At 37.8% G+C, this 13,503-nt stretch overlaps 1 protein-coding gene across 10 annotated transcripts in view; it reads left to right on the forward strand.

The window, feature by feature from the left end:
- NRXN1 (neurexin 1) overlaps positions 1-13,503 on the forward strand; it is a 669,617-nt gene that overhangs the window by 539,540 nt on the left and 116,574 nt on the right. For all 10 annotated transcript variants that reach the window (XM_041489370.1, XM_041489359.1, XM_041489362.1 and 7 more), the window contains one exon: positions 9,383-9,554. In XM_041489370.1, coding sequence (XP_041345304.1) covers positions 9,383-9,554 — 172 coding nt within the window. The remainder of the gene's footprint in view (positions 1-9,382; positions 9,555-13,503) is intronic.

Genomic DNA, 13,503 nt, shown 5'->3' on the forward strand with positions numbered 1-13,503 from the left:
GCAAGAGCAGAGAATGTAGAGGTAGCTATGAGATTTTGCTTTCCCCTTCCAGCTACCTGAGGGATTTCACAGTCCAGTCAACGAACACTGTTTGATCACTTCCTGTGCTACATGTATTCGGTGTGAGGATTTTTACATGCTCTGTAGCATTAAGTGATCAAAAGAAGTGAGATCCTCTGTTGTAGCATTGATAATAGGCTACTCTGCACTGTGTAGCACAGCACACCAGTAAATTGTCAAGCTGGTTTTGATTCTGAAAGATCTTCAAGATGAAGAAAGGTAAGATAAAGGAAACTGCTACCATGGAGGAAAATATACATGGCATTAAAGCTTGCCATAGAATGGCTCTACACTTGAGGATAAAAGGAAGAGAGCTGGCAACAGAAATTATAGCAATTCTCAAAAATTGGGACAGCAGCCAGGACTTGCCTTTCTTCCAGAGAGCCCAAGTTCTACCTGTGCCATGTTGTATCTCTGCTGGCTGGGAACAGCACAGGTTACATATCCTTGTGTGGGGACTTTTCATTTCAGTTCTGCATTTGTCTAATAGATCGGTAGTCAATTTTTGTGTGTGTGTGTGTGTTTTCTTTTGTTTGTTTTACTTTTGCTGATTGACTTTTCAGTTATAATTGCTTCAGATAAACAATTTTCTGAAGTAAGCATATCATGCTTTCTTCATTTTAAAGATAGGAAGCAAAAAATATTCATCTAACTCCACTATTCAGGTGCCTAACTTTAAAATCACTGTGTGGAGGGGATTTTTTTTCCTATTCCTTTCAGTTTTCGGTCATGTAAACTCATGTCACTAATGAGTACTTAGCAGCAAAGATGAATTAGGAACACGTTATTTTCAGCTGGTGACCCCAAAGAAACAGAATATTTAGGAAACAATTCTGGAAATGTATTGGCATGCAGGCAATCAGAACAATAAAGGAATACAAAGTGTACATTTAAAAAGTCTTTAAAAAGGGCTTTTTCCCAGTGTTTGTGGTAGGAATCTGGAAATATTGAAGATCCTGGTTAATATCAAAGGGGAGTTTATCAAAGATATGAATGACAGGTAGGCGTTCATTTTTCATTAAAGCTCAATAGGAGTTGGCTGTCCAATGCCATTATTGGTTTTTAATAATTCCTTACAGGCTTTTAGTATGAAAAGTCCTTTGACCCAGATTCTCAAAAAATTATTAATGGTACTTTCATGAGCATGTGTGTTGATCATATGGCTATTAATCATTTAACATGAAAGCCTGTTTGAGAATTTGCTGATTCTTTGCTTCTGGTCCCAGTTATACATCCTACTCACTCTGACTTTGAATTTGTTTCAGACACACAATTTATCAGAAGAGTTCTCTGAAACCTTTCTAAACGCAGAAATCAGTGCCCTCAAGCCAGGACAATTTCCATTGTGGATTAGATTGTACTGATACCAAGGTGCTACTCGTTTGTTTTATGCCTTTGCATGACTGTATCAAGTTCCAGGAATACTGTTTTAATAACCTCTGTATAAAACCACTATGAAAAACTGGAAAGCAAGCCTGATTTTCAAACCTCATTGTGCCCATTCGGAAGCAATTTGTGAGTAGCTGGAGCTTCCAATGAGCATGGAATTCCTCAGGCTGGCCATCCTGTATTTAAGGTACTCAATATGTCTGCCCACACAGAAAATAAGTGTACAGAGGAAAGTCAAGCCCTGTGAGCTACCTTGGCCAGTAGTTAAGACTTTGTTTCCTTCAAATTATGCTCTGTTTGTTGAACAGCATCTCTTTAAACCATCTATAACATCTCACCATGACTAAAACCCCTGGGTAAGATGCTGGCAAGATCAAGTTATTTCTGTGAAACATTTTATTTTGAAAGAAATACCACATTAAGGGCTGGCTATTTAAATTTTTTTTTACTGCATGTTTTCTCAGAAAAACTTAATTTTGTGTACCTCAGTAATGATGCTGAGTGGATAATAAGATGCAGTACATTGCTGCTGTGGGCTTTACACCATATGTCTTTCATAACTACTGCATTTCAAGGTTTGGTTGTTCAGGTAATTGTATTGTCTCAGGAATTCATCATCACGGTAACCTGAAATCATACACCTGTAAGACATAGAATTGAGAATTTCAACATTTAAAACTAAACAGGAAGACTACAGAGTAAGAGTTGAAGTGTCAGAACTGTAGATTTATAAATATTTCTATATTTTCTGCTTGCTGAGATTTATGTATAAATCAAATTGCTATAACACTTTAAAGCAGACTGTGAGGACAATTATTTTAAAGCAGAAAAGTGATTAAGTGATAAAGCACAGTCATTTTTTCATAGTAGTAAAGGGTAGTTGCTTCCTACCCTGAAATGCTGGGCCAGTGAATGATTGCTCTCATGGTATCTTCTTTCCAATTTTGCATGACACACAGAAATTTTGTTCTGTGTGTCACACAGATGGCGTTTGGGGACACAAAAAATTGCTATGCCACATGTTGCTCCTTCCATCTAGGGAGCCACTTAGATGCCTCCTTTTCTAGGTGCACCTCATTTGTAAATTAGTGGGATGCTGAGCCCATACTTCATTTACATCTTTTAAGGGTCATTGGTTTAAGGCTGGAAAATGCTTAATTTTTATTGGCCAGTGCTTAAGAGAGCAGTAGCTCTGGTAATGTCTGTATATATTTGCATACATAACGTTGTTACAGTGACAGTGCTATTTCTTAACATGTCAACCAGGGACATCTGGTGAACAATGAATTTTTATTATTTCTGTATCTATTTAGAAAGCCTGGATAATTTAATGGCATGAAATTGGGGTCATGTAAAGGTTTATTAAAGGATCTTACAGAAATTCTGAGTAAAGCAGGAGAGTGAAATATGATGCAAAATTTTCCCTCCACGTCTCTTTTACAAAATTCATGGCACAACTAATTGAGTATCCTGAAACTAGAGGAGGAAAAAAAATGTTGCTGTATATTAATGATTATCGATCTGTTGTTCAAGTGCTTTGTACCGTCTCTGGAAGGATCTTGGTGTAGACGAAAAAGGTGCGTTTGTACTTAGGCAAGCATGCACGGGTGCTGCAGGAAATACTGGTAGCATTTCTGGCTCTGCAGACATTTTTCCTCTGTGAATAATATGAACAGTGGCGTAGCACAGTGCTGGGCAGCATTTTGTTGCCAGGATTGCATTTCCACTGGGTGTGTGTAAATGGGTAGCGTAGATCTGACCGCTCTTCTCACAGGAACCCGAGGGCCACATTTGGATTCCAGCCACCACTCAAACCCAGTGATGATTTAACAGGATTTCCATTTCTTCCTCTTGGTCTGCCAAGAGTATCTCGCAGGCTTTGGGTTTTAAGCTTTTCTGTACAATTATCAGGACTGGTATCTTGGATTAAAATGAAAAGCATTGTTTATCTTATTTTGGTTTGGGTTTTTTTGTTTCTTTGGTTTTTTGTTGTTGTTTGGGTTTTTTTCTCTCATAACCTAAGGTCTACAAAGATGTGAGTTTGAGAAATAAACAGATATTGGGAAAATAAATGCTGCAAATAAATGGTGAGAACTTGCAAGAAAGAACACTGGGAATAGCTTAGTGTCCTTACCAGGAAACCAGAAAAAAGAGAAAATTTGGTTGGTTTGTTTTGTTTTCTTTGCTTTTCCATGCTAGCTACAGTTTACCAACTTTTAGGAAAAGAAAGAAAAAACAATTAGTTTCCCACTTGTCAGATGTCAAAAGACTGAGTACCAGATGGATGCATCCTATCAGACATCAGCAGAAATCTTTGCTTGAAGTGCCAGCCTCTGAGTAGTAACTTTGCTTACTAGCACTCTGATAGAGGTTGCATGCCTCTCCTAGATTTTCTGCAGTATGTCAAGCACTGCTATACTGAAAGCCTTTCTGAAATGCCTTTCTGAGTTTATGACAGGGCACAAAACCTGACTGTAAGTACTGAAGATGAGGTATGACAGGTCAAGATGAGGTATGAGAGGAGAATGCCTGTTTCTGTTGTGTCTTGACTTGCAGTTGACTAAGAAGGAGTAAATGGTTAATGTTGGAAAAAATAGGTTGGATATTTGTCAATTCTCATAGAGAAAAGCAACAACAAAAAGAAAATAGCATTAGGTTAATGATGTAAAACCCAAGAGAATGAATTTAAAACTCAGTATTCAGGAAACTCTTATATTCAATATAAGAGATACCTTCATTCAAAGAACTCTTCCCAGATGATTTATATTTTCTGTGCCTTTTCCAGGAAGCATTTCCTCTGGAAGATGCCAGATGGTAATAAGAAATAATGATGGATTATTATATTAAAATATATATAGTTACTCCATTAATCTTGAATTCAAGTGTATCTTCTGTCTGTTGTGTATCCCTCACCTCCTGAAGCAAGCAGTACTATTTTAAAATATGCATCTCCTTACAAGACTGAGAAAACCACATATTATTTTATTTATTTTGCAGAGCTTTATATCATACAGAATATTAAACTCTGATTACAATTGAATGAAAATTATCTCACTCTTAATAAAACTCAAGAAATCAAATAAAATCAAAGTAAACCTTCAGTTAGTTCTAAGACTTTGTTACTGCATTCACCAGACAGTGGTGCCTCAGGGGCTGATGATATAAAATGCAAGTTGGCACGCTTGAATTTTTTCTTCTTAGTTTGTCCACCTGTTGGAGTCCCAGTGTTATTGCTTTTCCTTGGAAGTGGTTATAGGTTGTAAGTATTATGAGCTTAGTTTGTCTGCACTCTGTTCTAAAACTACTGTTGTGCCAATTTGCATCACCCATGTTTGAGTAATTCCAAAGTTATTGCTACAGAGAGCAGCTGATGTTATAGGAAATATCAATTATATATATATATGTGTGTAAGAGTGTGTATATATACACATATACATATATATACAGATATAGATATATACACTAGCATGGTTTTACTGCATTTTGGCAGATTGGTAGCACTGAACTAGAGTCCAACAGGGAACAAATTGCAGTGTCAGCTGCTGGCTTGATTTGCATTCCACCGTTATTGCTAGGTTCTCAGGTTCATCGTCATTCCTGGTGCCTCCTCAGAAGTCTGTTAAGTATTTAGAGTACACAATTCATAAAACAGGCTTGAAAATACTCCACTGGAGTTGCTAGATTACAGCAGTTGCTGCCAGAGCTTTTGAAGACAAAACATTTTGAAGTGATTGGTATGTACACGTGCACACATACACTTCCTACACTATTGGAGCTATCAAAGCTCCCAACATTTCAGAGCACATTAGGAGCATAGAACTGGAGCTGTCTAACAGTTTTATCCAACTGTTTTGAAGCCATTAACTTATTTATCCTTCGCCTGTGAACTTGGACAGCAGAATTTAAGCTATACACAAAGCCTACATTGCATGTTACAGTAATGTACAGGCCAACAACAAAGTAACTTATCTGCCTGTGTAGGTACTGTAGAAATAAAAGCTACCCTGGCCTCAGAAACAGGACAGCTACATGGCCAAAGCGCCTCCAAACCAAAAGTTTGGTGTTTCTGGAGAGTTGCTGGCTGGGGCTCAGAGTGTCTGCAGGTGAATCCCAGGTCCCTGTGCTGCATTGCCCCAGGGAGAAGGGGTGGTGATGTGGCTTTAGCATTATTGATGCTACCTTCAAATCTAAGGTTCAAAATAATTTCCAGAGACACAGTGTTTAAGCCACTTTTTGAAATGCATCCCTCCTCTCTTTTGGTCTTTCTTGGAAACTCTCCCACCTCCTGCATGACTCTGCTCTGTTATTGTGGCCTTAGCAGTATGGAATAGATAAAGGCACAGTAGGAAAAAGGAATTGGTTCCATTACCATGTTCTCTCACAACTGGGTGAGACTGAGAAAAAGAAAATATGGGCTGAGAACCATAAACAGTGCAGTGTACTTCTATGGGCTGTGTGTGCAGAGCTGATTTTTACCAGGGGAGCTCTGAAATTATCATCTTTGCTTGTAGGCACAAAAATGTTTGGTTGTGGGAATGTGAGATTGTGCTGGTTTGGGTCATTGGCAGGGATAGCACCATTCAACAGTAGTGCTGACTTATTGCAGTATTTAGTGATGCACAGACATTTCTATAGTGCCCATCAGCAGGATGGTGAAAAGGGAACTTCTCACTCAGCATTTGTCTGAGGCTGTTTCTGACAGGAAGGATGACTTCTAAGATTATTTTGAATGAACGAGTGACAAAGGAAAATTTCTACCACTTTACTATGCAACTGAGGCTGGCAAAGTGGAAAATTTAGTAGGCTTCAGTTTTATCAGTATCTTTCCTTTCTGCACTACTATATTGCTCCAAAAAAAAAAAAAAAGAGGAAATATAAAAACCAGCTCTTCCTAAAAGGCTACAGGCCCACTAGATTAAGCATAACAAGGCTGAGGGCTGAGATCAAGTTATCTCCACAGGTTACTGTATGTCAGCTGATCCACAATAATTCTGTGTGCACATGGTCTTAACCTAAGACAGATGAAAAATAATGCGACAAAGAAAAATGAAAAATAGTAATGTTATCTTGCAGTGGGGGAGGTGTGCAGTGAGTCAAATTCCTGCATGATAATGCAATGGCTTAGGAAACCCCCTATCTACATAGAAAGGTGATTATTGCAGCATCATGTTTTGTTTTGCGGTTCTAAGGGCCATGCACAATGGGGTTGTAATTCATATAATGTTTGATGTGATGTCCAGAAGTCAAACTTAAATATGGATATAATAATCAGGAAGTCTTCAATTTGAAAAACAGACTTGCTTCCTTGTTTTATGGAGGTGTTACTGAGATGCCCACAGGTGCTGGAGAAGTGTGTAAAAAATTAAATGTAACCTTTAAAAATGGATTTTTTTTGTGGTTTCAGATACACAAATATGTTACAAATAAAGACAAAAGAATCACTGTAATATGTTACCAGCTTTTAGGGTGATATTTGCTCTTGCATCTGTGTTCTTGTTGCCTGTGCACAGTATTTGTGTACAAACGTAGGGAAGTCAGGAAAACTTGTTTTTTTCACTAGAAGTGTATATATCTATAAAGGAAGGTTGGAAGTCTGCTTTCAAGGCTGCAATGCATTCATTTCACTTGCCAATACCTGATCATTTGCAAATGGTAACTTGGCTGCAGCCCCACATGCTCCAGCTTTGGGAAAACGGCTGATATATGTGCTGTGTGTACCACTTCTTTTTATCCTCACCATTTCTATTCACTTTAAAGCTGTTCTGTTTACTTTGTAATTTTTTAAAATATCTAAAATAATATATGTATATGCATATATATAGCAAATAAGAAAACTGGTATATAAAGTGTAGGTTATGAATGGTGTAATAATGAATAATGGTAAAATTAGTCAGCTTTATTTAATCCTCAGAGCCTTTGATTTCTTTGAAAAGTTGCATACGCCATTATCATTACATGCTGGTTTTCTACATTTCAAAAATTAGTAAAAGAGGAGATTGCTTTAAAGCAGGACAATGTTACATTTCTTTGTATATATTTCTGTGTAAAGAGAGTAAGCATAAGAATGAAACAGGTGAAACAAATAAGCTACTGCATCCATGGGGGAAAAATGGGTGAAATTTATTCTGAGTCTGGTTGAAGCAGCTGAAATTAAGAAGAGCTACAGTTACCTTTCCAAGATAACTGGGAAACTGCTATGCAGCTCACACCAGAGGCAAAAGAAGATGAGCGTGAATTGGATAAGGTGGATTCATTATTGACACTCTATAGACATGGAAAAGTAGGACCAGGAATGGAGAAATATTAAAACAAGGAAAAAAAAAAAAAAAAGAGGAACGTTTAGAACATTGTTCAATCAACTGAGCCAGCAAAAAATATTTTTCAGACTCTGCAAATCTCATCAGGAAATGGTCCTTTAGTTGTTTCAGAAAAGGTCATAGCTGAGGAGCTGAGAGCGTGGTGCCAGAATGTTGAGGAACTGAGGAGGTGTTCAGCAGCTGCTCAGCTGTGTAACTGCAGCATGCAAGCAGTGCTGGAAAACAAAGTCAGATGTTTAAAGAGAATAAAATATAGTGGAAGAACCCTTGAGTTCTTTGCTTGGGGGACTTCCAGAGACATGGAGCTGCAGAATGCACTTACTGCAGGAGGCAGTGCTAGGGTAGTAAGACAAAGAGAGAGCAGACACAAGAGTTCTGCTAGAGAGGTGAAACTGGTTCTGGAAGATTTGATGTGAATGACCAAGACATACAAAGCAAAATATTTCATTGTGTTTCATATGGTCTTGTAAAAACTTCATGAACTTTTTTAACTTTAAAGAAGGATGTACCAGTTCCAGGAACATGAAATTTCATGTAGAATTACCAATTATTATGAATAAGTCCCTAATCTCATACTGTGCAATGCTTTTCTTTTTTTCTCCTCAGTGTAATAAATACTTTTATTGAAGAGTAGAATTGATTTTATAGGAGACAAAAAAAAAAAAAAAATTCAAAGCCCTTAAGTTAACTCTAATAGACATTAAAAGACACTGTTAAATGCAGGTTTCCCATTAGAGTGAACATTTTAATAATTAAGTCAATAAAAATGAAAACATGCTGATATGACAATAATTTGGAAAATCTACTGCTTTGCTCCCAGGTATTGGTGTACATGGGAAGTCCCCTTAGCCCTAACAGCACTCAAACACAGAAGTTTATAGGCAAATCCCAGCAAAAAACCAAAAAAGAGTCTCTGGCCTTAGTGAGAACAATACCACATCCCTGTGTCAGCAAATGCCTTTTCCTGCCCTCTGGCTCTGAACAGGGAAGTCCTTGTTAATCAGCCAGTGTGATCTTGGCTTAATGATTCAGAATCACTACAATGTGATGCCAAAAATCTCTCCAAGCGAAAAAAAAAATAAATAATCTCCTTCTTCGTTATCATTTTTGAAGGCTCTAAGTATGAATGAGGTTTGAAAAAAGGAAAAGCAGGGCTGGAACTTGTCTTTTATGGCCAGAAAATTCTTGTATCTCTTCCAAGTGACACTGTAAGGCTTTCTGTTTTGAAAGTCTAAAAGGAAATATTTTGTTTAATCTTTATGGAGGTGAGGGAGAGGACAAAGACAGAAACCTTGAGCTTTCCTCCATCTTCCCCATCCTCATCTTGATCTGAATCTCTTGGAAAAGGACAGAGCTCAATTTGGTGAAGTTACTCATTTGAAATATCAATTATCCTTCAAAAACATGTCCCAGACTTCCTAAGCTGTCAGAAGGTTTGTCACTGCCGCACGCGAACCTTTAGAAGTTACATCTGAGGAGGGAAGATGTTGTTGGAAATCTTCCCCTGTGTTGACACACTATCTCAATTTCTTCTAAAAAAAACTCCTAATTAGTTATTTCTCTTTTTTTTTTTTTCTTTTTTTTTTCTTTTTTTTCCCCCCTCCCCAATCAAGCAGCACCAGGGAAAAATTGGAGTCAAATTTAATGTTGGGACGGATGACATCGCCATCGAAGAGATGAACGCCATCATTAACGATGGGAAGTACCACGTGGTGCGCTTCACAAGGAGCGGTGGCAATGCCACCCTACAGGTGGACAACTGGCCCGTCATCGAGCGTTACCCAGCAGGTAAGGCCTCACACAATCACCTGGCACTAAGAGGGTGGGGGGTGCCTGGAGTTTGCCTCGTTTTGCTCCTCTCCTAATGCAGTATCAGCTCCTTTGAAGTGTTTTAGTAGCTACAGAAGTAGTTAAAAGAATCCTGAGCAGTACATTTTATGATGATGGCATTTCCTAAGTGAGTTTAAAAGCCCAAATTCAAGTTATTACTGGAAGTGGAAAAATGCAGTTATTGAGGCATGAAGTAGTAGTTTTGTTTCTTGCTATCATTTGTTTTTATTGTACTTTTGGTTTAGTGGGGGAAAAAAAGGCTTTGACAAAAGCTACACAGTTTAAAGTGACTCACAAGTCTATCCCCAAGTGATGGGGTGAAACATTTACTGAGGAAAAGGTTGTCTGTGTTCTTTTGATTACAAGATTACAGCAATCTGAAGCTTATGAATTTAGCAGAAGTCTTCCAGCAGACACAAGCCAAACGGCGCCGCAGTTATCAATTGTACAGCCAACCGCCCAAACTGAGGTGCCTTAACTCCAGATGCAAACTGCAGGATATTATTTATGCAGATGATGCTGGTTACTTGAAGAGGACCACTAGTATGACAGCAAAGCTGTCTTGAGCAGGCCCATTTTAATTTTATGCAAATGCTATGTGCTGAGGATTACTATGCTGCTAATTTTATTCATTTTTAAAGGCAACAAGTTTTTCAGATACGCAATCCCTTTCTTATTGAGTAGGACAACTGAGCCATGAGTGGTAACTTATGCATCTGCATGTTATCTCCTAACAGTTGCTCTGTGTGTTTATATTAAGCAAAAGGCAGCAAGTCTAGAGGTGGAAATGAAGGCAAATATGCAGACCAGAATGCTGATTGCACAAATGGCAGTTCTGATTTATCGGTTTAAAAGTAGAGAATTCTTCATTTTTGGGGGTGGAGTGCAGCAGGAGGGTGTGTTTCACTAGTAAGGAGTGCATAAACCATTCCCTGAACTAATTATTAGTATTTAGGATGGAGATTTTTGTTATTGTTGCTGCCATTTCAGTTGTAGTCCAGCTATTTTAAAAAATAAAAATATTTCTTTAAACATCCACACATGAAATATAACCCTTCAGATAATTTCTTGGAAAAAAATCAGAATATATGAACTAATGAAAGTATGTATTGGGAAAGAGACTATGTACAGCAGAAGTTGTTAATAAGCCTACCTATGTGCTAATGTGCTATAAATGAATGACAGCTCTGGCAATTAGAACCATTAATGATTTCTAAGTTAGACACATCTATGAAGGGTGATAAACACTTGAGGGAAAGGGGGATACTGAATGAAATACATTCAGTGATCTTTCAGATATTCCTGTTTCCCCTGTGGCCCCCTAGCTTTCTCCTTTTGAGGTGTTTGGTAAATGTTGCTGAAATAAGGTGTAAGCTGGGGAAGACTTGTCAGAGTTTGTGTTCAAGACCTATTCAGCACAAAGGGGAAAATAGGTTTGAGGTGTTTTTCTGTTTATTTTGGTTTTTGCCTAAATGTTTAGCGTGAATTCCCCACATCCAAGATCAGGAGTGATGCATCCCAACAAGAGGAAGTCAGGCAAACATGCCAGGAGGTCTGTGTGAATGAACAGGGAGCTCCTGGACAGGCTCAAACACAACAAGAAGCCTTGAGTTCTGAAGCTAGTGGCACACAGAGCTTGTTTATACTGAACAAAGATCAATTTAGAAAAGAGAATTCTTTCCTTGGGATGGGATTGGTGGAGTTGGAAGAAAGTTGGATGTTTTCTTTGAAAAAAGAAAACAAAATATTAAATTTTTATTGAGTTTCCATGAGCGCTGTATGTGCAGGCTGCATTTCAAGGCATTCTCGGTTGCTTCATTAGCTGTGGTACAGAATCTCTTGGCTTGTTTTATTGTTGGATCTTCTAAAACTGCTGTTAGCCTGTAATTTTCTTTGACTTTTCTACAGTAATATTTTATGACTCCTGTATGCCATAGCATTGCTTTTGGCTGCTATCCTCCCCCTTTTCACCTTCCATCTCTTCTCTCTTCCCAGAAAGCAACCACCAAGCCACACCTTTCTCTTCTTTTACTATGCTGCTCCATCAGATTTGCCAGTCTTGTTGTTTTGGGTTTTTTTAGTTTTTAGTAAAACCAAGATTAGGCAGCCTAATGGGTAACGTTGCTGTATTTACATATGCTGGATTTTTTTTTTTTCAAAGATAAAATTAAATAATCAGTTGGTTGTCTAAAGCTTACCAACAGATCAGATTCTTCTTTATGAGGAAAGATTTTTCTCAGAATTCCTCTTCAGGTTGGGATGCCTGATTACAAGACATTGCTTGTTTGTGTTTGGTGCCTTAAAATGCTGCGTGAAGACTTTCTGAGAGAATTTTCTGGTCAGAGACTTGGGAATTTCCAGTTTCATTGCCTGTGTATCCTTCATCCAGCCCCATGAAACTGCTGTGGATAAGGATACCCAAGGCCCAAAACCAGCTGGTACCTTGCAAAAGAATATCAAATGGCAACACTTCATAGAGCTTCCATGGTGGCTTTGTGGGTTTTACCCAAGAGCTGCATAAAATGCAGAAGAGTGATCCTGGAAGATGAACAGAATGCAGTCTGTCTCTCCTGTGACATCAATCTTGATCTAGATTTGAGTTTGCTCTGGGCCAATGCACCTTCAATTTATATCTGAGTGGGTCTGAAATGAGAGAGCTGTAAAAGGAAAAGAGGCAGGGGTCAGTGGTAGAGGATGATTATCCTAGTTAAGGTAGATGGGGTTTTTTTTTAAATATAGTTGAGAAAAATATGTTTTAGTCCTAGACAAATGTGAAGATTTCAGTATCCTGAAATGGCTGGATGATTTTCAGAAACAGAGGTTTGGATTTACATATGTATGTTCTTCCAGACTACCATCAAAGTAATTTTTTTACTCTGAAGTTTCTTTCCTGTCACCTTTATGAATAAAATAAAATGCTAGAGCTATGAGGATGTATACTTTGATTTCTGCCCTTTATTAAATGTTGATCCTGTTTTCCCCACTTCTTATGTTTGTGGCTGGTGCATAGCCCTGTGATTGTGAGTGGCACACTGTAGTTTTTTGATAGTTGATTAAGATGCCCATATCTTCACTAGATTTATTTATTCCATCTGTCTTAACTAAAATCAGTGCTATGTCTCTTTGCTGAATTATCACCATGCCTCTGCACCCTCCTGAAGAAATTTAGTATTTGATCTTGATCTCTTTTTCAGATAGTAAATTCACATTAACTTATCTGGATGCAGCCTAATTGATGATCATATTAAACAGGAGTGAGAAAACTGCTGACTATTCAGTCAGAGCTCCTAATCAATAGACTATCCCCATTTCCAAGCAGATCCTTTCTACTCCTTGTGGCTTATCTGGTCTGCTCCACTGTCTAGTTTTAATTTCCCTTCCCAGTGGTCTGGCTGCTGTTGTGGTGATGGGACTGCTCCACAGTAGCAACTCCAGCTGCTTCTGTGAAGAGGCTGCTCTTGTAACTTCAGTTAGGTGATAATTCTACACTGAATTGTCGGTTTCCGAAGGGTGCATAAAACAAATAACTTGCTAATTTGTGTCAATCTGAACTAAGAATTATGGTCAAATTAAAAAAAAAAAAAAAGGAAAGTTGTTTTAGTAATATGAAAATATTAATTTCAGTATTTTCTGAGTAAAATGTTCTGACTTTTCATGTCAAGATTTCCCAGTGTTTACAGGGGACTTAGATAATCTGAGAACAAAGCATTTTGTTCCATTTGAAACAACATTTTCTTCCTTATCTGAAAGAAAATATGTTTAAAATAAGATCAAAAAGGGAGGAAGAAAAAAAAAACCAAATCTTTATCATAATAGTGCTCATAACCATATCTGTTTATCATGAAAAACAGTTTTCTTAATTATATATTTTTCTCCTTGGTAGTGAAGTGTGTATATTTTACATAGT

This window comes from Pyrgilauda ruficollis, unplaced genomic scaffold (assembly GCF_017590135.1).
Source record: "Pyrgilauda ruficollis isolate IOZ18807 unplaced genomic scaffold, ASM1759013v1 scaffold93, whole genome shotgun sequence".
NCBI lineage: Eukaryota > Metazoa > Chordata > Aves > Passeriformes > Passeridae > Pyrgilauda > Pyrgilauda ruficollis.